At 34.8% G+C, this 26,867-nt stretch overlaps 2 protein-coding genes across 5 annotated transcripts in view; one reads left to right on the forward strand and one right to left on the reverse strand.

Annotated features, from left to right (window-relative positions):
* Nucleotides 1-26,867, reverse strand: part of DIP-theta (Dpr-interacting protein theta) — a 554,628-nt gene that overhangs the window by 286,449 nt on the left and 241,312 nt on the right. The gene's annotated exons all lie outside the window — the stretch shown is intronic.
* On the forward strand, nucleotides 8,053-11,223 carry Cyp6a16 (Cytochrome P450 6a16). The gene is made up of 2 exons (XM_067764501.1): nucleotides 8,053-9,232; nucleotides 10,611-11,223. The coding sequence occupies exons 1-2, from the start codon at nucleotides 8,140-8,142 to the stop codon at nucleotides 11,024-11,026; spliced, it is 1,509 nt and encodes a 502-aa protein (XP_067620602.1). The 5' UTR covers nucleotides 8,053-8,139; the 3' UTR covers nucleotides 11,027-11,223.

The raw sequence follows: 26,867 nt of genomic DNA on the forward strand, positions 1-26,867 counted from the left end.
TATCTGGACCCAGAATAGATTGGTATTGAAAATATGTTAAATCGGATGATAACCACGCCCACTTTTTATTGGAAGACACAAAAAACCAGATTATTTAGTAAATAATACACCTAGAATGTTGAAATTTGACGTGTGGACTGATATTGAGACTCTTGATAAAAATTTTAAAACATTTTTTAAGATGGGCGTGGCACCGCCCACTTGTGATAAAATCAATTTTACAAATATTACTAATCATAAATCAAAAATCGTGAAACATATCGTAACAAAATTCGGCAGAGAGGTTGCCTTTACTATAAGGAATGCTTTGAAGAAAAATTAACGAAATCGATTGAGGACCACGCCCACTTTTATATAAAAGATTTTTGAAAAGGTCGTGGACGAATAAAATAAGCTATATCATTGCAAAAAAGAGCTTTATAACAATGGTATTTCATTTCCCAAGTGGATTTGTAGCAATAAATAGGAAAAACTTCAAATTTTAAAAAATGGGCGTGGCACAACCTCTTTTATGACTAAGCAATTTTCTATGTTTCGGGAGCCATAACTCGGAGAAAAATTAACATATCGTAATGAAATTGTGTACATATATTTTCCTTACAGCAGAAAATATTTCAAGTAAAAATGGACGGGATCGGCTAAAGACCACAGCAACTTAGATATAAAACAAGTTTAAAAGGGTCGTAGACTAGAATAGTAACCTATATCTTAGCAAAAAATACTTTTGAATCAATGATATTTCATTTATCAAGTTTTATTGTAAGAGGAAATGGGGAGACATTTTTTTTAAATGGGCGGTGCCACGTGTTATGTAGAAAAGTAATTTATCTGAAATTAAATGTACAATTGAAGCTCACGCTGAGTATATAATATTCGGTTACACCCGAACTTAGACACCTTTACTTGTTTTTAGATGCTGTATAGGTAGGTAGGTGAAATTGCTGCGACCCTGGTCGCCCAAATAGCTATCTAAAGCCATTTTGATGCCACGTAACTCGTCTAAAACCTACGGAATGTTACGATCAATGTACTACAACCAGCCAGAGTTGTTGATAAAATTAAGAATATTAGGGATTGATATCACAGTTTTTCAAATTTTTTCATCCAACTAAAAAAAAGTTATGAATTAAAAAAAAAACACCGTTTTTGTTTTCAAAATGCTATAACTTTTTCAAAAATTGACCGTTTGGGATCTTTTTTTTAAATTTGTTTTTAAATGTACTTTTCGGAAAAAATACAAAAAAAATTTTTAAAGTTTTTTTTTTGTAATTTTTCAGTTTTTCGAGATTTTTCGAATTTCGCCATTTTTTTTTTTTTTTTTTTTGTCATAAAAAACTCCAATCAATTCTGCAATCATCCCCGCTAATCCCGGAGTGGGCCAATTTTTTTTTTTTTTTTTTATTTAATTGAAAAAAAAACTTTAAAAATTTTGTTTGTATTTTTTCCGAAAATTATATTTAAAAACAAATTTAAAAAAAGAAAAGATCCCAAACGGTCAATTTTTGAAAAAGTTATAGCATTTTGAAAAAACACCGTTTTTTTTTTTTTAATTCATAACTTATTTGAGTTGGACACCGTTTTTGTTTTCAAACTGCTATAACTTTTTCAAAAATTGACCATTTGGGATCTTTTTTTTTAATTTTTTTTTAAATGTACTCTTCGGAAAAAATACAAAAAAGTTTTTAAAGTTTTTTTTTTTTTTTTCAATTAAATAAAAAAAAAAATCGGCCCACTCCGGGATTAGTGGGGATGATTGCAGCATTGATTGAAGTTTTTTATGAGAAAAAATGGCGAAATTCGAAAAATCTCGAAAAACTGAAATATTACAAAAAAAAACTTTAAAAAATTTATTGTATTTTTTCCGAAAAGTACATTTAAAAAAAATTAAAAAAAAAAAGATCCCAAAAGGTAAATTTTTGAAAAAGTTATAGCATTTTGAAAACAAAAACGGTGTTTTTTTAAAAATTCATAACTTTTTTTGAGTTGGATGAAAAAATTTGAAAAAATTCTGAAAAACGTCTTTCGTAAGCTAGAAAAAGAAGACAAACTTTCAGCCAATTCTAAAGGGGTTGGGTTCAAAATTGGTCGAAATGGGATGGAATACCCCATATATATATGTATATCGCATCTCTTATGGTGCAAAGCAATTTATGAAGAAAATACATATATTCGCATATTTATTTATTCATTTTTAATACAAATATATGTAGTGACTATAAAGAGAGATGGCGAAATATACTTCGTGAGGACACGCAGGGATTTTTTATGCTTTTTGTACGTGCATTCATAGCTTTCAAAGCTTCAATTTTGTTGCTATTCACATTCGCATTACGAACAACTGTTAGTGGTGTATCACGCATTAACGAATATTTTGCTTTTTCTGACAATATTGCATGTACATTAGGGTGCTCGTTAAGTCCAATTTTTTTACGAGATACCTCCTTTTGTTTAAACTCTAAAATACGAAACGAATATTTAAATAAAAGGATGCTACTAATTTTTATTTTGAAAAAAACTGCAGTGGCGATATCGTTTCTTTCAACAGAGTAGCCGTGGCATTTCTCACAAAAAAAAAACATTCCGTACGTCTGAATTATATATATCGTTTGCACTTTAAGATTAAAGCGTAGCAAGGGACCTTTCGTCAATTTGCAAGTACTCTGAAAGCTACTTCTTTGCACAAATACTTCAAATCTCCATCGTTAGTCCCACCATAGTTTTTACTCCATAAGTGAAATTTCCGAGCAAAGCCGTAGCAATATGTTGCATCAGGGAAAATGTGCTGGAACACGAAAGTAAATAAGACGAGCTAGATAGCGGCCGCCATGATGTGATGGTAGCGTGCTCCGCCTACCACACCGAAGATTCTGGGTTCAAGCCCCGGGAAAAGCAACATCAAAAATTTTAGAAGCAAGGTTTGTCAAATAGTGTTTGGCAAACACTCCGAGTATATTTCTACCATGAAAAGCTCTCAGTGAAAAATCATCTGCCTTGCAGATGCCGTTCGGAGTCGACATAACAACAAGTAGGCCCCGTCCCGGCAATCTGTAGGAAAAATTAAAAGGAGCACGACGCAAATTGGAAGAGAAGCTCAGTTTAAAATATCTTCAGCGGTTATCGCGCCTTACATTTATTTTTCTAAGACGAGTTAGACTATAAAACCATGGTTACTTGGTAGAAAATTGCAGGTGTGCAGTGCTATTTTCCACCCAAGCTCGCTCCTAAATAACTGTTCATTTAGTAGCAGCTTGACATACATGCAAAAGAATAACCCTTGGCATACATTACTGGGCGATGAGCGGAAGCTTTCCACAATTATGTACAATTTTTATCCCAGCAAAGCTTATTTCCAATGAAATATTGTAAAATCAAGGCTAGTCACGCATTCTCTTTCGAATCACAAATAACATATCAGATCCGTTTACTTTAATGCCTTACCCTTTTCATAGAATTTCCCAGGCATGCTTAACCAACGAAACGATATCATTTCGTTACGATAATCAACGTTAATAAACGAAACGAAGTCATTTCGTTTCGTTTATTAACGTTAAGATCGTCAAATTAACGAAATGATTTCGTTTCGTTTTCTGCCATATCAAAACGAAATCAAATCGTTTATGTTGATTATTAATTTCAAACTATGCTGGCAAAGCTGATTGATGGCGGAGTCATTAAAGGTGAAAGCATTATCCAAGCTGATTGCAACTTTTCTCATGAATTTTGACAGTACGAACATTTCTCAGAGTATTTTTGACATTACCACCAACGAATTACACAAACAAATTACATAGAGTTTGTGTGTGTATGTGCGCTCGTTGTTGCCACCTTACGGCTTCACCATGGCTATAGCATTGCCAGCACAATTCAAACATAAAGTATCACGTTTCTGTTAACGTTTTTAACGCTAACGAAAGCTTTTCGTTTCGGTTAAAAACGAGATACAATTTATCTTGATAATTTCTTTATCGATAATATTTCGAAGTGTTTCAACGGAAACGGTGGAAATTTTTTGATAAACGATTAGCTTAACGTTAAGGTGCATCCCTGGAATTTCCCTTTAGACAGTGATATCACTTTTTACGTTAGCAGCCACGGTAATCAGCTGGTAAGCGGCTTCTCGCAAGAATATAAAAATAGCAAGTAATGATATATGTAAATACCCCCTTTGATCTGTTTCACACGATTTCGCAGATTTTCGCACATGTGACTATCATACAGATACTCAACGTTGTCATAGTTATTTACTAATAAAATATAATAAATGTTTTTAAACACTTTAGATATATATTTGTACATATCGCATACGTAGAAGTAAAAAGCAATAAACTAAAACATAAAAAAATAAAAAATAAAAACACTTTGTTAAGATAGCGATAATATGCAGCGTTAAATAGCACTTTTAACTACTACCAAGTTTTCTGAAAAAAATTAATACTGCTTTTATTGAATATATGAAACATATCGATCGGTATTGTATTAAGAATAATTGTACCATCGTTAGCTTCAAAATTTAAGATTTTGTAGTTAGCTTGCTTTTGATAAAGTTTTGTACTAAATAAATAGGCAAGCTTATAAACCTTAAGCAAATGCAAGTCATTTAAATAAGTAAAGCAAAATTATGACGCGTGAATACTTTAAATCGGAAGTCTCAAGCTCTGTTTGTAAAGATTTATCAAAAATATATTGCATGCTGTAAAAATATCTGCTTATTAGGGTAGACCGAAAATGTAGCGGGAGTTATTTGATGCAATAAACTTGTTTAAAGGAATCAAGTTAACTTTACTTGTATTGAGTTTCGTAAAAATGAAGCAGATTTTAAGCACGACTAACGTTTGAGGAAAGATCTGAATTTGTCATGTGTAATATAAAAAATATTTTGAAAACACTTTCATCTTGAACTTTTTGAGTCTTTTTCTTCTTCCCTTCGTAATTTTTTTCATATTCTTATTCCTTGTTTCTTCTTTTTCTTGACCTTGTTCTTGTTTTCTCCTTCTTCTTCTTCTTACTTTTCTTGTAGCGATAAAGACCCTCCCCAAAAATTTTTGGTAGTACTATCAACGATAATAATACTCTGCTGGATATTCATCCGGTACTTTCCGGAAATCGGCACTAGCCCGAGAATGATTTGCTAAAACCAAGTCAAATCTTGTAGGACTCTGCATTTCGTTTGCCTCCTATGACGTGCATGGCTACCAAGTAAATTTGCAACCCCCTTGATCGGCTGGGGGAAATGTTTTAAGTCTACCCGAAGTCTACTATTTAAGAGATGGAGATAAAACTGAAACATGACTTAAAGGACAAAACAAAATGTTAGTTCAAACAAAATCTAATCCAGGCTACGTAAAATTGGAGTGATCGATCCGTGGTTACCTTACACAGACGGGTTTAGTTTAACTAAGCCAACACTGAAATCACAACTGTTTTGTAGATAAAGGTCAAACAGAGACCCAACAAGAATATTGAAACACCGATGCTAAAACGATACTAGTTCTAAAGAATGTAAGTAAAAATTTGAAGGAAAGAGAGAACAAAATTTTAGTTAAATTTAAACGAAAAATCGAAAACATATCCGAAGCTGAAACGGCGCAACACTAGAAATTAGTATGAAAACATGATGGAATATGTACCAAAGCGTGATCCCTACCAAATACGGAGCCTTATTTAGTTTCGAAATAGAGTAAAAAATAAATCAAGTAAAAGGTGAAACGAGAGGAAATTTTTTAAATAAAATCAAAATCGGAATACATATAGTTTAGGTACAAATCGGAATGGAAATGAAACTAGCTTAATTTTAAAAACGAATCATACTCCAAACTGAAATCAAAATTAATTTTGAAGAACAAAACCGCACAGAATGAGCCGCAGGAACTAATTTGAACTAACAAAATTGCATACGAAATACAAATTAAAGCGGAACGAAAAGAAAATCGAAGTAAATTTAGGGAAACAAAATAAAAAACGAAAATGTATTGGGTAGAAAGAAGTTTCAATTAACGAAATAGGATAAGAAATGCAAACAAAAACGGGACGAAATGAAAACGAAAACTAATTGGAAAAATGAAAAGCTGAAACGGACTTAAATCAATTACGCAGGGAATAAACACGTAGAAAATAAATTGAACTGCCAATACCATATTAAAATGGAAAGCGAACAAAATGGAAAACAGAATGAATTTGAAAAACAATATAAGAAACGAATCTTCTTGATTCCGTAGAAACTAATTTTGGTCAACTTAATCGCTCTGTGAATTTAAAATTAAAACGGAGCGAAACGGAAATCGTAAAAAAATTTGGAAAAACAAAATAGAAAACGGAATTTGATAAATTTTTCACAAACTGAACCTTGGAAAATAATTTTGGCTAACGAAATCAAATTCGATATTAAAACAAAAAAAAAAAAAAAAACAAATAGGAAACCGAAAACAAATTATAAAGCAGTGACCAAGCAAAAATATATAAGCATCAAAAAAACCAACACGAATTCCAAATCGGAGTATAGAAATCGCTAACGAATTTAGATCTGAGGCAAGAACTTAAAGAAATTTCGAAGAACGATGCCGATACTAATTTTCAAGAATGAACACAAAACCAAAATTGGTAAAAATTTGGAAGAACGAAAGCAATTTCGCAACTGAAACGGCTGTTCAACCAAACCAAATTTTGAGAAAGGCATCCCAAACCGAAACAAAAATCCAAACTTATTTTGTGTAGTGAAGCAACAATCAAGAACGTGGATGAAATGGTAACGAAATCGATGGCAGAAATCGATATGGGAAACAGATAAGATCGAAAATAGTTTTGACAAATAATTTAAATTGAATAATGAAACAAACCAATACGGAAAACGAAGCCAAACCCCAAACAGATATCAAAACTTATTTCGCTAGTGCAGCGGAGCCCGAAGAAAACTGCGAGTTCACAAATAATTTTGTGCAGGAATCGAAATGGGCATTTATTTTGAGAAACGAAAGTAAATCTGAAAATAATTATGAAAAACGAAACCGAAAATTAATAATAAAAACAAAACAAAACCAAAAACAAATTCAAAACAAAATTTAAAAACCGACACCAAAACCGAAATAAAAATTTAAACTAATTTTCTTTAATATATTTTTAAATTTTTGAGCTGAAGGCCAATTTAAATAAAAACACAACTTTTTGTATTATAGTTGTATAATTTATTCTTGTCGATATTTCGGCTTTATTCTAAAGCCATAATTTTCTTTAAATTATTGTTGAGCGCAGAAAAGTTTTTATTTCGGAGACCGAAATCGAGAATACCGTTGGTAAAACAAACCAAACCTGAAAACTGAACCCAAACAAATTTAAAAAAACCATACCAAAAATGAGAGAAAAATCAAAATACGAAGAGGAAAAATGGGAAATACCCTGAATTTTGCACTAATTTTTTAATTCTAAACGGTACGAAACCGAAACGAACATTCTGGATGTGAGATTATTATGAATCAAGAAAGAGTTTATTTGTTTTTGATGTTGTTATTGTTGTTTTCCTCAATATCTTCTAGCGGAAATCCAAGGAAACTTTGCTGTTGCAACAGAGATATGGGTGCTAGAGGCGTTGGTTCCACATTGCAATTGAAGTTGAGCTACAGCGACGCACATCTCCCTATGACATATTCATCTCTGAGAACGAGTTTCACCAATCATTTATTTTCATGCTTATTCTACGACTGCTCATGGATTGATCTGAGGACCTTTTCGTGCTTGTCTTGTTCACACGGTGCTTCCCAAGGCAGCCGGTGCTATGTACCGGGGCGACTCGTGATTTCTCTCAACCAAGCGCTGTCATTTCAGTCTAAACGTTTCCACTCGTTATAAGTGGCTCTGCTTGTATTGAAGAGTTTCCACGCTAAGCTTACACGGCAAACAGCTTAAGGCCGAATAACTTTAAAAAAAATCTTCAATTCTTAAAAGGTATTAGGAAAATTTTCCGACTACCCTAATATCTTTAAAGCTATCATTTCCAAGTTTTATTACAAACATAGATATACTTAAAAGGTAAATAAATTAATAATACAAAAAGCCGAACTTCAGACAACTATACAGTTATTCTCTACGTAACACGAAACACTCAACTTATCGGAAGAAATTGTGACTTGTGAAATTTATATAGTGAAAATGTACCTAATTTTCTTAGTACTGAGCACCATCATATCCTTGATACTCAGCTATGTTAGCTACAAATATAGATATTGGGAACGCAAAGGTGTACCACAGCTGAAGCCGCAATTTTTCTTCGGTAGCTTTTTCGAACTGGACTCTATACATAAAACGAAATTGATACGCAAAGTTTATCAGCAATTTAAAGATGGCAAAACGAAAATAGCTGGCACATATGTGTACACTAAACCCGCTGTTGTTATACTCGATTTTGAAATAATCAAATCGATATTAATTAAAGATTTCAATTATTTTCTCGATCGTTTTGCAAATCGTTCCGAAAATATGACTGGCCCACTTGATATGCAACTTTTTCTATGCCCAGGCGATAAATGGCGGCATTTACGCATCAAATTAACACCAACTTTTACATCGTTAAAAATGAAGGGCATGTTTCCCACTGTATTGGAGGTGGCCAAACAATTAGATGCTGCCTTTCGTTTGCATGTGAGCAAAACACCCAACGAGGATATGGAATTGCATGAAATGATGGCACGCTACACTACCGATATTATTGGACATTGCGCTTTTGGCGTGGAATGCAATAGTTTGAAGGATCCCAATGTTGAATTTCGTCATATGGGTCGTAAAGTGTTTTATCCCCAATACTTTTCGATACGTTGGCGTATATTTCAATTAACTTATCCGCATCTATTTAAAATATTCACATTTTTCAACTATAGACGTTTTGCACTCGATGTTGAACAGTTTATTACACATTTGGTGCGTGAAACTGTGCGTATACGTGAAGAGCAAAACATTAAACGTAACGATTTTTTGAATCTCTTAATGGAAATGAGACATCAAAAAGATGAAAATGGTCAACCCTTAATGACTACTGAAAATATGGCAGCACAAGTATTTGCATTCTTTATTGCCGGTTTTGAGACAAGTTCGAGTAATTTGAGTTTCGGTATTTATGAGTTGGCAAAAAATCCGCATATACAAGATAAACTGCGAGCTGAGATTATGAGCGTTATGGCGAAGCACAACGGCAAATTGACATATGAAGCGATACAGGATATGACATATTTAGATTGTGTGATGACGGGTAAGAGAATATGGTAAAATAAGTAACTGAGTAAAAGTGAAGTTGTAACCGAATATTTCAGAGATGTGAAGTGAGCTTAGGTTGCACTGCCCGGTCCACGGAGATACCTAGACTGAATAAGACCAAAGTGTTTTCATAAGTTTTCTAAACGATCAAAGTGAAAAAACCTATTAAAATCCAGGGCTTACGATATAAAACCTCACGCCTCTTGGCAAATACAAGAAGCTTTCTAGGATCTATGCTACTTGCTGCTTTTAGAACTGAAAGCTGGAGTGTTAGCCCTGTGAGCGCAAGGCATGAGCAAAAAACGAGCTCCATCTGAAGTCAGTAGTTTTTTTTTAGCTAGAATATTAATTATGAGCTTACAGTTTATTCTTTTCAATAATAAAGATACCTTTTTTAGTCTAAGGTGGTAAGACATGCACACGATCTTTGGCAGAAACTTTTCCTGCTTGATAGATCATATGCAACTCGCATATCCTTTTGATTTCTCACGTATTGAGAAACCTACCATTCATTCATCGAATGCTGCACCCTGCTTAGCCAACTCGTCAGCCACTTCGTTACATTCTATCGGTTGATGACCGGGAACCAAGTGTAGATGGCTGGTTATTGCCTTCATCGTCGCCTGCCTACCAATATATATATATATAGACGCGGCTGCAGCTAAAGCACGCTTCTTCCAGAATTTTTGTTTGCTTTCTTCACGGTACAACTTCTGTCTGAAAGACAGTGCAGTGATCTGGCAGCCTGTATTATCTAAATATTTCTGCATCGACACAGCAAACAGCAGATCCGTTCCCTTCCTTTCATTTGTAACCGCTGATATATACGTAGATAGTATGTTCTGCCTATTTCTCACGCTTACACCAACTTTACAGCTTAATTGCAGCCCCAACGTCTCTTTCGAAGCGCAGCTACGTGACCGTTTGCCCTTTATTTAATTGAACTATACTGCTTTAGCCATATGACCTGCACTCAAGCTTAAAGCTTAAGACCTCGTGAAAGTTGCTAGCGCTATACTTTTGATCTTAAGATCTGCAAGTTGGATAAGGCATGCAATGCTGCTGTCGGGGTAGTTTTCAGCGCTCCCATTAGGGCAATCATTGACAATTAGCATACGGTCTTAATGTTGCTTTCTAATTAAATTAAAATTCATAAATTGGATAAGGTTTTCATGAGCTTTGTATGCTCTTTTGAATCGACAAGCATTTATCCGACGGTTATCTTCACTTTAAGTGAAACTTCTAACTCAAAGCTCCTTTACAAGAACAAATTTGCTTAATAAGATGACTCAAACTTTCGGCCGTGAGAAGGAAATCGGCATTAGCAGAACAAGCAAACTCAGGACTTACTCAATACTCTCTTCTTTTTCTAGAAACTATTCGCATGTATCCCGCCCTCGCAGCAATTACTCGTATTACAACGGAGGACTATAAAATTCCCGGTATGGATGTTGTAATAGAGAAGGATACACATGTTTGGATACCTGCCAAAGAAATTCACTACGATCCCGATGTTTATGAAAATCCCACAGAATTCCGACCTGAACGTTTTAGTCCAGAAGAAGTACAAAAGCGTCATCCTCAAGCTTTTCTCGGTTTTGGTGATGGACCCAGAAATTGTATTGGCTTGCGTTTTGCAAGAATGGAAGTTCGTGTTGGATTAATAACATTATTGACAAATTATCGCTTTACGACGACAGAAAAAACACCAAAGCATGTGGAAATTTCAAAATATAGCTCAGTTCTGGTGCCACATAGTAAACTTTATGTGAAGGTAGAAAAGTTGTGATAGAGTTTTTGTTTGTGTGTATATAGAGTGAGACTTTAGGGTAAATTTGAACTTTGAATTACTTAAATTAAATAATTACTTAAGCACAGGTCCGATAGGTTCCTCTTTGTGTTGATAGAAAACCGCTCTATGATTGTGACGTCACATTATCAGCGTAGAAAGATAAATAAATGCGTGCATTTAATTTGCTTTATGAATTATTTGTTTGGTACTCTCTCACTTTCTCTAACAAGATACGACAACTTATTTTATAAATATTAAATATTCTATTTCTCGCTTTAGTTCTTACTTACTAACTTAATTGGCGCTTAACCGTCTAAACGGTTATGGCCGTCCAACAAGGTGCGCCAGTCGCTCCTTCGCTCCGCAAACGGGCGCCAATTGGTCACACCAAGGGAGTTTAAATCGTTTTCCACCTGGTCCTACCAATGGAGTGGGCGCCGCCCTCTATCTCTGCTTCCATAGGCGGGTCCGATAGAAACACTTTCTTGGCCGGAGCATCATCTTTCATTCGCATAACATGGCCTAGCCAGTGCAGCCGCCGCGTTTTAATTCGCTGGACTATGTGGATGTCTGCATATAGCCCGTACAGCTCATCATTAAATCTTCTCCGGTACCATCGCCAACGCCTAGAGGGCTCTTGGGCTCTTCAAAACTAAAGTTCTTACTAAGCTGGTAGGAATATTATGATTGTAGAGGTAGTGATGTAATCGCTGATCAACGGGGAACGAAGCAAGATGAATGTACGCAATGTTTGCTTATTTCATATTTCATATAATCTACCCTGTTAGCAAGATCTTACTCAATTTAAGCTTATCACTATGGTCGCAGAACATACAATGAACAACTAAGTTTACCTTAAACTTTCTTAAACTACGAAAATATATATTCTTAGCAATTCTAGTTTATATTCATGGAACATAAAATAAATCTTTATTCCGGGTTTCTCACATATTATATTATCATATTATTTATATTGTAGAATAAATACGTTTAATTCAAAAATAATAAACGTATAAATTAATTGACTACGGCGCTGGTTTTAGCCTGATTCAAAAGCCCATCGCAATGCTGAGAGCTTTACAAGGACTTTACTATTTAAATAAATAACGTATGAAAGCTTATATCCTTTACAAATTTTCTTATTTCTACTAAAGTTTTTCTTCCAGTTGAATGCTTTTCATATTTGAAAAGAGCTTTTGAAAGCTTAAAAGCTGTTCAAACATTATTCGTATTAACATTTCGGTAAAATGTTAAGCTAAGCTAAATGAATTTTAAGCTAACAGAAAAGCGAATCTAAAGCTTAGATATATAGCGCATATTTCGTACGTATGTACACGTTCGTAATACGCGGGATTCGAGCGCAATTCACAGCATCCAAAAAGCAATTCTCAACTTCACCAACTCGAGACGAATTCTGTTACAGATATGAGAGTTTCATACAAATATTTAGCATGCGAGGCTCTGGCGACCCCAAATTCCTCATAGAATTAAGAGGTGGGGCGGGATGGGCCGAAAAGGTCCATCAACCACGACAACACTCCCCAAAACCTTCGGATAGTGTCTTTATGGCTACAACAACAGCAACAGTATTTAACACGCTGACTAAAGCTGAATGTGCACAGAAAAATTTGTTATTTCAACCTATCAAAAGCACATTGTGTTTGAGTAGATTAGTTGTTGTTGTTTTCTTAGCGATAATGTTTTGAGGATTGTTATCGATGTTGATGATGCTTTGCCGGCTGCAGACTCGGTACGTTCCGCTTACAAACACCATTAAGATAAAAAAGCACCGTAACGATTTAATGTGACCGCATTGACCCACCGAGACTATACCGCCCCCACCACTATTTCCATGATGACTATGAGTTCACCAGAGCCTCGTCTGCTAAATATATGTATGATACATTTATATTTGAACCAGGATTTGTCTTGGGTTGCGGAAGCTTTGTATTGCGCTTGTGTCCCTAGTAGCTTTAGTAAACCAGGCGCTTAAATATTTCGAGGTTGTGCTGCAGCGTAGTTAAATCAAATAATTAGCACTAATTCAGCTTCACCCTCTTCTTACCAACCTCACCAATATGGCGCCAAACTTGTATTCAAGAATCGCACAATGTTAAAACGAGCTTACTGTAAAATAGTGCTATGAGAAAGAAAGATGCCTCGTTTGAGATATACTCATTAGACTGGGTCGATTTATTAACCGATATCGCGCCATCGATTTTTCGATAGGACTTGGGCTCAGGAAAAAAACACCAGCGGTTTTACAACAGCTTTTTGGAAAAAAAAATATTTTTTGAGATTTGGCAAGTGTTTTGGTCGAAAAATTTACCATTTCGCCATTTTTTTTCGCAGGCTCGAAAATTATTTTTTTGGGTATGCGTAGTGGAAATTTTTTTTCCTGAGCCCAAATCCTATCGAAATATCGATGGCGCGATATCGGTTAACTTTCGTCCATACAAATCGACCCAGTTTAATACTCATAAATAATTTGCATGGACTTATCAGTTTAAGGGAAAATAGTAAAGTCATATTGACACAAGTTTTCTTTTTTGCCAAAGCTGTACGTTGTAGACAGCACTTTTAAAATCCCATAAAACCGATATATATATGACCGTCTGATTTTATAATGGAATGCATATATAATTCTTAAAATTAGAAAATAATGTGAGGCATGGTTGGAAAAAACTCGAGAACTACAAAAAACATTAATTCGAGCTCTCGACTTCTTCCCGAACAAAAGCGGTAATTTTGAGACTCGAGTAATCAGCAAATTGGCCTCTCGCAATATTTTCGATGCTCCAAATACTCGTCAAGCGTGCGTGCTTTTCTAGATTCAGAGATTCCGATTTTTTTCTCGAACAAAAGCGATAATTTCGAACCTCGATAAAGCGTGAACTCGGCTTTTCGCGAGTAATTTCTTATCGAATAACTTAGAATACCGAAGGCAGTATGGCAATGAGCAGTAAGATCTCTATGCAAGTATGAAAATAGTGTGGTGAAAAAGAGCCCAAAGGCTTCACTGGATAGGTCATGTTAAGCAAATGGACGAAGACGTTGCCCTTATCCCATACCCACGCCTACACTACACACTACACATTGAGCGTATATTCTCTACGCCCCTATATAGCATACTACTTAAAAATACTACGCTTACGCTGACGATAACATTCCGAATTCTCCATGCCGTGAGTAAAAATGTTTGCACATCAATAATCTTGAGCTCTTTTGTTTTGAAACACCCTGTTTGTGTAAATAAATACAATTTCACTGTTTAGATTGGGATTTTTAAATTAAATATTTGTGATAACTGTTATCTAACTTGAGAATATAAATATTCAACAGCCGATTCGAGTAAATACTAATGAAGATGACGCTCCTCTATAGATTATATGCCTCCCTACAAAGGGAGATAAGAGCTTGACCCACAGCTTTTAACGAAGAAATTTACAATCGCGTTTAATTACATGCTCGTTTACTCACATGTATCACACACATGCACAAACATTAATATAAACGTATTGCAAACTTTATGATACAAGATTAAATTAAATGATAAGCTGACACATTTACATGACAACTGGCAAGACGTTTGAACGTTGTAACGCGCGAATGCCGCTGTCAATCAGTTAACCCGCAACAAATCACAACATGCAAAGCAGTTTGCAAACACTAGCTAATCTACAAATATAAACACATACATAAACACATATGAGCTTATAAATACACACATAGGTATATGGATATGTGCAACATGCATCAGCCTGATAAATGTGTAATAACAAAACGCACTGCGAACACAAACGCCATTCAGCTATGGCAAGCAAATATTTAGCAACGCGCGATGATGCATTGAGATTAATACTTAAATTCAATTAAAATCAATTTAATGCAATTTGTGTGTGTGACATAATTATTGTTAAACAAATAAACAAGCAAACACCTTTGCTGAAGACATACAAATGCATAATGCGTATTTTTGTATGTTTGTTATTGCAATTAAGCCAATTATTAATTACTAAGCATTTAAATGCCACCTGTTGCACTCAGCCAAGTAATGACACCTACTGATTGCAATCATTTGGTATACAGAAAAGGAAAACAAGTAAGGAAGGCTAAGTTCGGTTATAACCGAACATTACATACTCAGCTGCCAAATTACAGCTTGCAAAACTTTTAAATTACCTTCTTTTAAAAGTGGGCGGTGCTACGCCCATTGCACAGGATTTTACTAATTTTCTATTCTGCGTGATACGGTCAACCCATCTACCAAGTTTCATCGCTTTATCCGTCTTTGGTAATTAATTTTCGCACTTTTTCGGTTTTTCGAAATTTTCGATATCGAAAAAGTAGGCATGGTTATAGCCCCATTTCCTTAATTTTAAATAGCGATCTGAGATGAGTGCCCAGGAACTTACATACCAAATTTCATTAAAATACCTCAAAATTTACCCAAGTTAGCGTGTTAGCGGACAGACGGAATTTCTTTTTTCACACAGGTCATTTTGATATATAGAAGTCTATATCAATCTCGATTAACGAATGCGCTACGGCGTACCGTTATGCAAACAAACTTAATATACTCTGTGAGCTCTGCTCAGCAAAGCAAAGGAAAGGAAGGGAAAGGAAAGGAAAGGAAAGGAAAGGAAAGGAAAGGAAAGGAAAGGAAAGGAAAGGAAAGGAAAGGAAAGGAAAGGAAAGGAAAGGAAAGGAAATAAAAGGAAAGGAAATGAAACGCAATGAAATCGAAATAAAATAAAGTAAAATGAAATGAAATCATATTAAATATAATGAAATGGATTAAAATATTACGACAGAAAACTCGAGGTATAGACGAGTTATCGTTTTTTTATCGAAATATTATACATTTTCTAGCGATAACATAGCTCATCGATGAGTTAAAGATTTGTTGTGGAGTTATCGATTTGTTATCGAAAATTTATATACAAAGTCAACCGTTTGTTATTTAAGAAATTATAGATTTGTAATATTAGTCACCGTGAGACCGTATTTTTAATTGCGTTTTATCGATTTGTCATCGAAAATTTATCGGTTTTTCATTAAAATATTCTCGATTTTTACAGATATGCTATCAATTTTTTACCAAGGAGTTATTTTTTTGATCTATAACAAAGCTTATGCATGAGTTATCGATGATTTATTTTTGATTTACGATCGATACTTTTTGTTTATTTAACGAAAAGTCGTCGTTATGTTAATATATAGTTATCCGTTTTTTTACTTAAATAATTATTGGATTATAACCGGAACCAAACAATTTGTAATCGAAAAATTATCGATTTGGTTATAAAAAAGTTATCGATTTTTTACTGAAAATATATGAATTTTCTACCACAAATTTACTGAGTTTGATCGAATAGCTATCTATTCATTGTCGAAATATTTACGATTTTCAAACGAAATGTTATCGAAGTGTTATCACAAATGTACGGGGCATTCGTCTGGTGAACGAGCTTTGATACCAAATCAAACCTACGGGTATTCCAGAAAGTACAAAGAAGTGCTCTAGTCTTTTGCTTTGTGCACCACCCCTGCGGAGGCGCTGGATACCCTTTTTAATGTGTTTCGAATAGATTTAATGGCCGGCCAATAGATTTAAATCCGGCTGGAGAGACAATGTGGATGGCCATGCAGCCATCCCTAAGAATCTGGATTCGCCTTTGTCGGACTATTTCGCTCCGACTATATTTTTCGATATGAAATACTAGGTTGTTATTTTGGATTGGGATTATTGGTTAAGGAACCATTGGATCAGAGCGATAGGCTGCAAATATATGTATACTGACGGCTCCGAACTGGATAAAAAGGTGGGTAGCGGGGACTTTGCTGCTCAACTTGGGTGGAATCTATCCTTTAGCCTACCCGATCATTGCAGAGTCTTTCAGGCGGAGGTTGCTGCTATAAATGAGGCCGTTGATCACCCAAGAAATTCTGTTCACGGCTATAATAAAATTTCTATTTACTCTGACATCCAGGCTGCACGAAAAGCGCTTCGATCGGTCACATATAAGTCCAGGACAGTAGAGAAGTGTTGCAAATCTCTTAACGATATCGCAGAGCAAACTTCCCTCAGTCAATATAGACACTCTGATTTACCGGGCAATAAGGTGGCTGATGAACTTGCATGAGGGGCACATCCGTTCCGCTTACGTCGTACTGGAAAGATTCAGCATGCCGCTCGCTACCTGTAAGCTTACTTTAAAATGGATTTTCCTTAGATAAGCTAGTGCTAGATGGAGAAATATTGAATGCTGCTACCACACTAAGCTCGCTTGTCCTGAATGGAAAAGGAGATGTACAAGAAGTCTCTTTCTTCTTGGAAGGGGAGACATATCTCTGATGGTTGGACTTATAACCTGCCACATAGCAATCGGGAAGCATGCACAACGGCTGGGTGCAGCCTATAATGATTACTGAAGGAGCTGCAAAGACGAAGAGGAGATAGAAACAGTCAAGCATTTTCTGTGCGATTGTTCTGCGCTTTAACGCAAAAGGAACAAATCTCTTGGATCTCCCTTCTTTGACGATCCTTGTGATCCGGCTAAGTTGGAACCGAAGAAATAGCTGACGTTTGCTGAATCGGCCTGTTGGGTTTAGTAGGGGAGAGATCCATGTGGTATCTCAATGGAACCTTTTTGGCCTAAGTGCACTTGTGCTCGCACCGGTGGCCACTCTAACCTAACCTAACCTATCACCAATGTATATATTTTTTACCAAAAAGTTATCAGAGTGTTACCAATTTGTTATCGGTGTGCAATCCGTTTTTAAACTTTGGGTGTAGGTAGGGCGCGTACGCCACCGTCGGAGGACTCGGCGAGGAGGGACGAGCTGTGTGTTTAAATAGCCAAGTAGCGCTCATGGTGCTTAACTCCTCTATCACTTTATCTGAGGTCGTTAGCAGCTGCAAGCCGCAGCTTACTTCGCAAAAATAATCCTTGTGTGGGGGCTACCTGTTCACAGCTTCTTATTTGGGATGGTGTTCTCTGCTTTTTTAAGTCTGTTAAAAGTCATATTCAGAATAAATGCTCCAACTGCAGACTATAAATTTAGCTATTGGAAATATAAATTCATTATCTTTAAAGTAGCTCAATATATCGACAACATCATAAAAATACAAATACATAGTAATAAATTTACTTTAAGTGATGTATAAAAAAACATGAAATCATTTTCCCACACAAAGTTAATTAAAATCAATTTGTCAAAATCTGTCAACGCGTCCTTTAACCGCAAAATCTCTGGTGACGTGCGCGAACTCACTAATTTATTAAATCTTCACAACCAGTAACACACATACATACATGCATGTAGCCAGGTATATGCAAGGCTGCTGTTTCTGGTATTTGTCTTTTGTCTTCCGACAGTTTGCTACCGTAAATTTTTCATCATATACAACATAAATGCACACATACACACATACTTTTTGTGCGGGCATTTATTATGTGGTTTTCAAGGACTTTTATGAATATACCTTTAGCTGATTATTTAGCGATGAAAAGTATTTATTTTAGAGCATATCGCATGGAATATTTTTAAAATCTTATTTATATTGCATTTGCCAACCGTATGCACATGAAGGAAGTATCTGGCTGTAATCTTCCATAGAATGGTATTTATAGTAGGTGTTCCAATAGTACTTAATTGATATGATGGACTTTAACGAGCAGAGGAAGCATCTTACTAATTACGGACGCTATATAATAGTACATAGAGGAAGACAATTCTGCGCGCTACGTTTCGAAGTTATTGTGTTAGAATTCTCAGAGTTGCTCTTTTTTCTATTTTGAGTCCCCCTTTATAATCTTTTACTAAAATCTATGCATAACAAGTCAATTATGGTATTGTAACTCTCGTATACACATACATACATGCAATCAAGATTCACAATAAAGGGCAATAACAACAACACAAAAAAAAAACTGAAAATACGGCTGGTGACGACAAGCAGCGACAGTTATAAATCATGATGTTGTGACACTTGATGAATACTTCTCTACCCACTGATGCTGCAGCAACTTTGATACAATAACAAAAACCAAGTAGCAAATACACGTTTTAGCACACCTTGAGTGTTTGTTGTTTTCATCGTTTATGACAATTTTTGTTGTAAATCACTGTAATGAAAGCCAATTAAAAAAATTATAAACTTAACAAGTTGTACGCTTCATTGAAGTATGAGATGATGTGGTTAAAGTGCAATTCTAATTATTTGCTAAGCTGATTGGTATGCCGTGGTTTGAGATTTGTTAAGGTTTTGAAGTAAAGTTTGCCGGATGATGATTTTTTGTGATGCAATTTACAAAAATCAAAGCTTATGGCTCATAGTTGAGAATTGTAAAATAAGAATTATAAATTATAAATTCAGTACTCAAAATTCAAACCTCAAAATTCCTTACTCAAACTGCATAACTAAGTATTCGAAATTACAGTCGGATAATTTAATAATTTAAAATATAGATTGGAAAATTAAAGTGCATCACTAAGTAAAATATTCAAGCGTAGACTTTGAAATTTATAGTCCAAGATTTAACAAATGATAACAGAAATTTCAAAATTTTACGTCCGAATTGGGAAACGAATAGTTCAAAATTCAAAGCTCAAGGTTAAAACTGTTAAGTTTTCCATCTTATATTCAAGAACTGCATATGACATTTTGTATGTTTTCAAATCGACAGTTTCAAAATCAAAATAAAATATACAAAATTTTCAAATTTTGAAAGGAATTGAATTCAAGATACAAAATTTAATACTTTAAACTTAAAGCTCCAAATTCAAAACGCAAAATTCAAGGCTCAACATTAATAATTCAGAGCTCAAAACTTAAAATTCAAAAATCCACATTCAACATTTTTAAATGTCAAAGTTCCAAAAGTCAAAACACAAAATTTAAAATTACAAATTCAAAGTTTAAGGCTGTGTTCGAGTTAACATAAATGTCTACCTAAATAGAGAAAAAATCTAAATCACTGGAAACTGTTGGTAAGGCAGTGCAAAATAAATACATATACTTTTCAACCTAAATACAAATGTCAAATTTCAAAAACAATAACATAGATTTTTTAATATTGTATACGCAAATAAATGGCTCTTGTTCATTCAATTTAAGTAAATCAAAGATCATAGAGCGATGATCCCTGCTGCGATTAAGGCGCGATCGATTTTACGTGGTGGTGAGCTCAATTTTGTTCAAGCTGATGTTGGCGACACAAGAATTCGATCCTTCTCAAATATGGACCGCAATCTGAACATATTTGGCAGCCAAGTGCACTAATTGGCCTAAAGAAGTCGATAAGTGCTTACAGGAGTCCCTGTCTTCGTAGACCTACCTCCGGTGTAAAACACAGATCAATGTCCGTTGATCTTCGGCCCAACAAGTTGGTACCAATCGGTGAGCTGGGGTGTTCAAGTCCACCAGCCTTGGTTTGGCCGAGGAGGACTATCCACCCTCCTCTTCCATTTTCGGGTAATGGCACCCGGTTGCACGGCAACTCCACCGCGAGTTCCATGCTTGCCTCAGTATCCCTCTTTCATTGATTTTATAATCTCGGGTATCTAATTGTCAGGTCAATCAGATCGAGATTTGTGTTTTTGTCGCAATTTAGGAATGTGACCAACCTTTTCTGTCCTGCAGTGGACTAAAGAAGTTATGGGAGGCGTACCATCATCACAGTATTGAATTCGAGATTGTAGAAAAGATCATTGTGCACGTGCTCCACTATGTTCGAAAAAAAGCCTCATAAAACGGAGCCATTACATTTTCTTGAACTGCTATATTGGGATACGTACTTACCGCGGACGCTAATTGACCTCTGTTCTTTTTAAGCATGAAAACGCATCAGAAATACCAAATTTTCCGCATTGTTATTATTTTCTTAGCAGAAAGAAACAGTTCAATTCAGGTTTTCAAATCAACTCGCACAGTTTTGACAACCTAAATTATTGCAGTGCTGGATAGTTCCAGTGGAATATTAGTTTAGGTACCTAAAATTTAGACGAACTCGCATCCAGCCTAAATATCAAAATTCTATTTTGAAGATTGAAAGTATGCAATTGAAAATTAAGAACTAAAGACTCAAAGTTCAAATAAAAAATTCAAAATTTAAAATTCAATATTAAAAATTTTTAATTCCAAATCTAATATATAAAATTCTTCTGTCACGGTTTTAGGGGCTGAGCTCCTCCGAAACGGCTGAACCGATTCTCATGAATTTTTGTGAGCATATTGGGTAGGTCTGAGAATCGGCCAACGTCTATCTTTTTTTTCGCTACGTGTCTAGGGTCTTGAGATCAAAACGTGGACCCGGGTACCCCTAGAATGTGTTTATACAATATGGATATCAAATGAAAGCTGTTGATGAGTGCTATAGTACGGAATAATTGTCATACCCCTGGGTTACTAGGGTCTCGAGATATAGGCCAAAACTTGGACCCGGATACCCCTAGAATGTGTTTATACAATATGCATATCAAATGGAAACTGTTGATGAGTGCTATAGTACAGGATAATTTTCATACAACTGGGAGGCTAGGGTCTCGAGATATAGCCCTAAACGTGGAAAAGGGTACCCCTGGAACGTGTTTATACAATATGGATATCTAATGAAAGCTGTTGATGAGTGCTATAGTACAGGATAATTTTCATACAACTGGGAGGCAAGGGTCTCGAGATATAGCCCAAAACGTGGACCCGGGTACCCCTAGAATGTGTTTGCACAATATGGATATCAAATGAAAGCCGTTGATGAGTGCTATAGTATAGGATAGTTTTCATACAACTGGGAGGCTAGGGTCTCGAGATATAGCCCAAAAAGTGGACCCGGGTACCCCTATAATGTGTTATACAATATGCATATCAAATGAAAACTGTTGATGTGTGCTATACTACAGGATAACTTTCATACAACTGGGAGGCTAGGGTCTCGAGATATAGCCAAAAACGTGGACCCGGGTGCCCCTAGAATGTGTTATACAATATGGATATCAAATGAAACCTGTTGATGAGTGCTATAGTACAGGATAATTTTCATTCAACTGGGAGGCTAAGGTCTCGAGATATAACCCAAAACGTGGACCCGGATATACGTAGAATGTGTTTTTACATTATGGGTATCAAATTGAAGCTGTTTATGTATGCCTTAGTACAGAGTAAGTTTTACACCGCTGGGTGACTACGGCCTCGAGATATAGGCCAAAAGATGGACCCGGATACACCTAGAATGTGTTCTTATATTATGGGTATCAAATTGAAGCTCTTGATGTGTGCTATAATACAGAATAAGTTTTACACCGCTGAGTGACTAAGGCCTCGAGATATAGGCAAAACATGGAACCGGATACCCCTAAAATGTGTGTGTATTATGGATATCAAATGAAAGCTGTTGCTGAGAGCTCTAAAGTTCATTGTGATATTCGATTTAGTCGCATCAACCTGGCAAAACTGATAAATATGAATGCGAAGCCGAATAAAAACAAGAATTAACAATACCCACATACCTATTTACATAAGTCCTATTCGATTTGCCAGAAATTTCGTATATAAATTTGCCTATATTAGTATTTACGATGCTTTTTTCCGGGAAGTATACCAGAGACGGACTGGGACTGGGATTAGGACTAGGACTGGGACTGAGACTGAGACTCGGAGTGGGGCTGGGACTGAGACTCGGAATGGGACTGGAACAAAATACATACCACTCTCTGGGACTGGCAATAAAAGATGAAGAAGAAGGAGAAAAACTTGAGAGAAAGCAAAATAGAGAAGGAGACTGAGAAAGAGATAGAATGAGACGAAGATGGAGATGAAGCGAAAAAGACGGAGGAAGGAGTGAATAAAAAGATTAGGAAAATGTGTAGAGGGGTAGGGCAGAGTTAGACGGAAAAAGCTTATTAAAATGTATGCAGATAAGCCAAATTTAGGGTAGAACAACGTCTGCCGGGTCTGCTAGTTGAAATATAAAAACTCGAATTTTAAATTAAAAATTTCAAGTTAAAGCCCATATATATTTGAAACTTCAAAATTAAGATCTCAAAATTGATAACTAAATTTTTAAAACTCAAAGCCGAAAGTTCGAAATTGAAAATACAAAATGAAAACTTAATGTTAAAATGTGGAGATTGAAACCACGTTTTAAACTTTATAATATATTTTATTAATTCGCCTAAAAGTATACGTCAATATTTTTTATTTTTCACAACAATGAAAATTTTTGAAAATTGAAAATCAATATTGAAATTTAAAATATTGATAATACATTTAAATATTAAAAAAAAAATTCAAAGTAACTAAAATACAAAGTTAAATAAAGATAATAAGAACCCTACATTACTCCCCCTTCAAGAAAATTTATCATTAAACAAATTGAATGTAACTCTCTTTTTATGTAAATTCTTGGTGTTGTTTGTGTCTGTTGTCTCAATTATTGCCGGTTTTAATCTATCAATAGGAATAGTTTTAATATTATTATCTATTTCAAGTTTAAAACATTTTTGGTCTTTTTCCACAATTTTGTAAGGTCCTTCATATGGTTGTTGTAATGAATGTTTATTAATGACTCGAACGAATGCAAATTTACAAGTTTGAAGATCTTTTGGAACATAAATTCCAGTATCAGCATCTTTATGATGACTTAAATTTGATCTAACATTTCGAAAATTTTCACGTAAATTACTTAAAACTTCAGTTGATGAGAAATTTTTAGCTGATGGCACAACAAGTTCCCCTGGCAACCGTAAATTCTGACCGAAAACCATTTCCGCTGGTGTAGCCGAAATATCTTCTTTGTAAATAGATCGCAAACCAAGTAATATGACAGGTAACTCGTCATACCAATTATTTGTGTCCTCTCTAGCTATTATAGTAGTCTTTAATTGTCTATGGAACCTTTCAACCATACCATTTCCTTGAGGGTGATATGCGGATGTTGTAATTTGGTGACTACCAAGTAATTTAGTTAACTCTGAAAACAATTTCGATATAAATTGGCTACCTTGATCAGTTGTTATCTTTAACGGAACTCCAAACCGAGAAATATATTCTCTAAAAAACTTATTTGCAATTGTAGTTGCTGAAATATCTTTTAATGCATATGCCTCAGGCCAACGAGTAAATCTTTCAATAATCGTTAAAATATAGCGATGTCCTTTTGAAATAGGTAATGGTCCAACTATATCTAAATGGATGTGTTCAAATCTATTCTTGGGAATTTGAATTTTGACAACAGGGGATTTTGTATGACGATAAACTTTAGACTTTTGACAATTAAGACACTCTTTTGACCAAATATTAATATCCTTATTCATATTAGGCCAATAATATTTTTTAACTGTGAGCCGTCGTGTAGCTCTTGTACCCGGATGTGCTATTCCATGTAAAATATCAAATACTGTCTTTCGCAAATTACTCGGTACAAATGGCCTAGGAGTTTCTCCTGAAATTTCACACCAAATATTAAAATTTAAAATAGGAATATTAATTAACTTTAAATTTAGATATTGAGAATCAGATACAAGTTGATTTAAGTCATCATCTTGTTGTTGTTCAGTTTGTAAAATTTTAAAATTCAGTTCTGTATTATATATTGCATTAACCTCAAAAGCTCTAGATAGCGTATCTGCTACAACATTGGATTCTCCTTTAATGTATTGTATGTCATCAGTAAATTGTGCTATAAATTCCAAGTGTCTCGTTTGTCTAGGACTTCGTTCTGTTTTTGAATTTAAAGCAGTAGTCAAAGGTTTATGGTCCGTATAAACTGTAAATTGTCGTCCTTCCAAAAGATATCTAAAATGTTTTATATTTAAATAAATCGCCAATAATTCCCTATCAAAAGCGCTATACTTAATTTCAGTTGGAGAAAGTTTTTTAGAAAAGAATGCAATGGGCTCAATTTTATTATTGTACTTTTGTTGTATAACGGCCCCAATCACTGTGTTAGATGCATCTACTGTTAAAGATAATTTAGCATCTTTGTTAAAATGATTTAACAATATCGTAGATGCAAATTTATCTTTAATGCATTCAAAAGCTTCATTCGAATTCTCATCCCATACCAAAGTTTTGTCACGTTTCTTATTTACTTTGTTAATTAGATCATAAATTTTGTTTGTAAATTCTGCTAGTTTTGGAATGTATCTATGATAATAATTTACCATACCAATAAATTTCTGTGCCTGCTTAACTGATTTTGGACGTTCGAAATTACGAATAGCTGATACCTTTTCATCGGAAGGTCGAATACCTGTTCCAGAAATGTTATGTCCTAAAAAATCTATATTCGTTACACCAAAAGTACATTTACTTGGATTAATGTTTAAACCGTACTCTGTAAGGCGTTGAAAAAGGATACGTAAATCTTTTAAATGTTGTTCTTCGTCTGTACTTGCAATAAGTAAGTCGTCGATGTAAGCATATACAAAATCTAAGTCACCTACTACCTCATTTATGAATCGTTGAAAGGTTTGTGCAGAATTTCTAAGTCCGAAAGGCATTCTCATGAATTCAAACATACCGAAAGGAGTTGTAATAGCAGTTTTATAAATATCTTCTTCAGCCATAGGAATTTGGTGATATGCCCTAACTAAATCTAATTTTGAAAATATATTTTTATTATGAAGGTTCATATTAAAATCTTGAATGTGAGGTAAGGGATAACGATCGGGAACAGTTACAATATTCAATCTTCTAAAATCACCACATGGACGCCAATCATTCAACTCTTTTTTAGGTACAAGGTGAAGTGGTGATGCTACTGAAGAATTTGAAGGCCGACAAATGCCTGTTTTAACTAAGAAATCAAACTCCGTTTTCGCGACTTTGTATTTAACCGGATCTAAGCGCCTGGGCTTAGAAAATGGAAGACTACCTTCTGTTACAAGTCGATGTACTGTTGTATGTTTAACAGGTTTAGTATAATCTGGCTCTGAAATAAGTGACGGAAACTCTTTTAATAATTTTGTAAATTTATTGTCAACCACAAATAATTTAGGTAATGGAATATCACAAAAGTAGGATACTGTATTAACTGAGAGATTGGTTAATGGATCTACTAAACGTTTATGTTTAATATCTATAAGAAGACCATATTTACAAAGAAAATCAGCGCCAATTATTGGCTTGGCTATATCCGCAATCAAAAATGTAAAGGGAAATTCACGTCTTAAACCCAAATTTACGTTTAAAAGCCTTTTCCCGTAAGTGGCAATTGTTGAGCCATTAGCTGCAGTGAGAATTATGTCGGAACGTTTCGTATGAGGAAATTTAGATGCGGGTAATACCGAAATTTCTGCTCCACTATCAATTAAAAAATTTTGTTTGTTTTCTCTATCAAAAATAAATAAGCGTCGCTGCAAGAACGGAAGAATTTAGTTTGTTGAATCTTTGTTTTTTGTTATAAGAACAAGGTTGTTCACAACTTCTAGCATTATTTCCAAATTTGTAGTGAAATCTACACAACCAATTTGGATTATTACGCAAGTTAGAACGACGCCTAAAAGAATTTCTAAAATTGTTCCTAGAATTGGAACGCGACCTAGATTGATTCCGATACATTTCTGTTTTAATTTTACCTAACTCCAAAGAAAGTTTCTGAAAATTTTCACTCACCAAAGAGGTTTTAACCAAGTTTTCAACAACAGAATTTTGTGCTTTTGTATCCGAAAAATTATTAACCGCAAATACTTCATTTTTGTTTATCACTTCCCAAATATTATCTGCTAATTTTGTTAATTCGGTAATATTATTAGAACTCGAACTAGCTAAAATCATACTCAAATTTTTAGGAAGTTTACGCATCCAAATTTTCTTTAAAATATTTTCGCTAAA

This window comes from Eurosta solidaginis, chromosome 2 (genome assembly GCF_040869045.1).
Source record: "Eurosta solidaginis isolate ZX-2024a chromosome 2, ASM4086904v1, whole genome shotgun sequence".
Taxonomy (NCBI): domain Eukaryota; kingdom Metazoa; phylum Arthropoda; class Insecta; order Diptera; family Tephritidae; genus Eurosta; species Eurosta solidaginis.

Excerpts from the sequence above, each read along its gene's own strand:
- Cyp6a16 (XM_067764501.1), top strand. The coding sequence starts at position 8,140 with ATGTACCTAATTTTCTTAGTACTGAGCACCATCATATCCTTGATACTC. Across the intron at positions 9,233-10,610 it reads TTTAGATTGTGTGATGACGG|AAACTATTCGCATGTATCCC; the intron begins GTAAGAGAATAT and ends TTCTTTTTCTAG.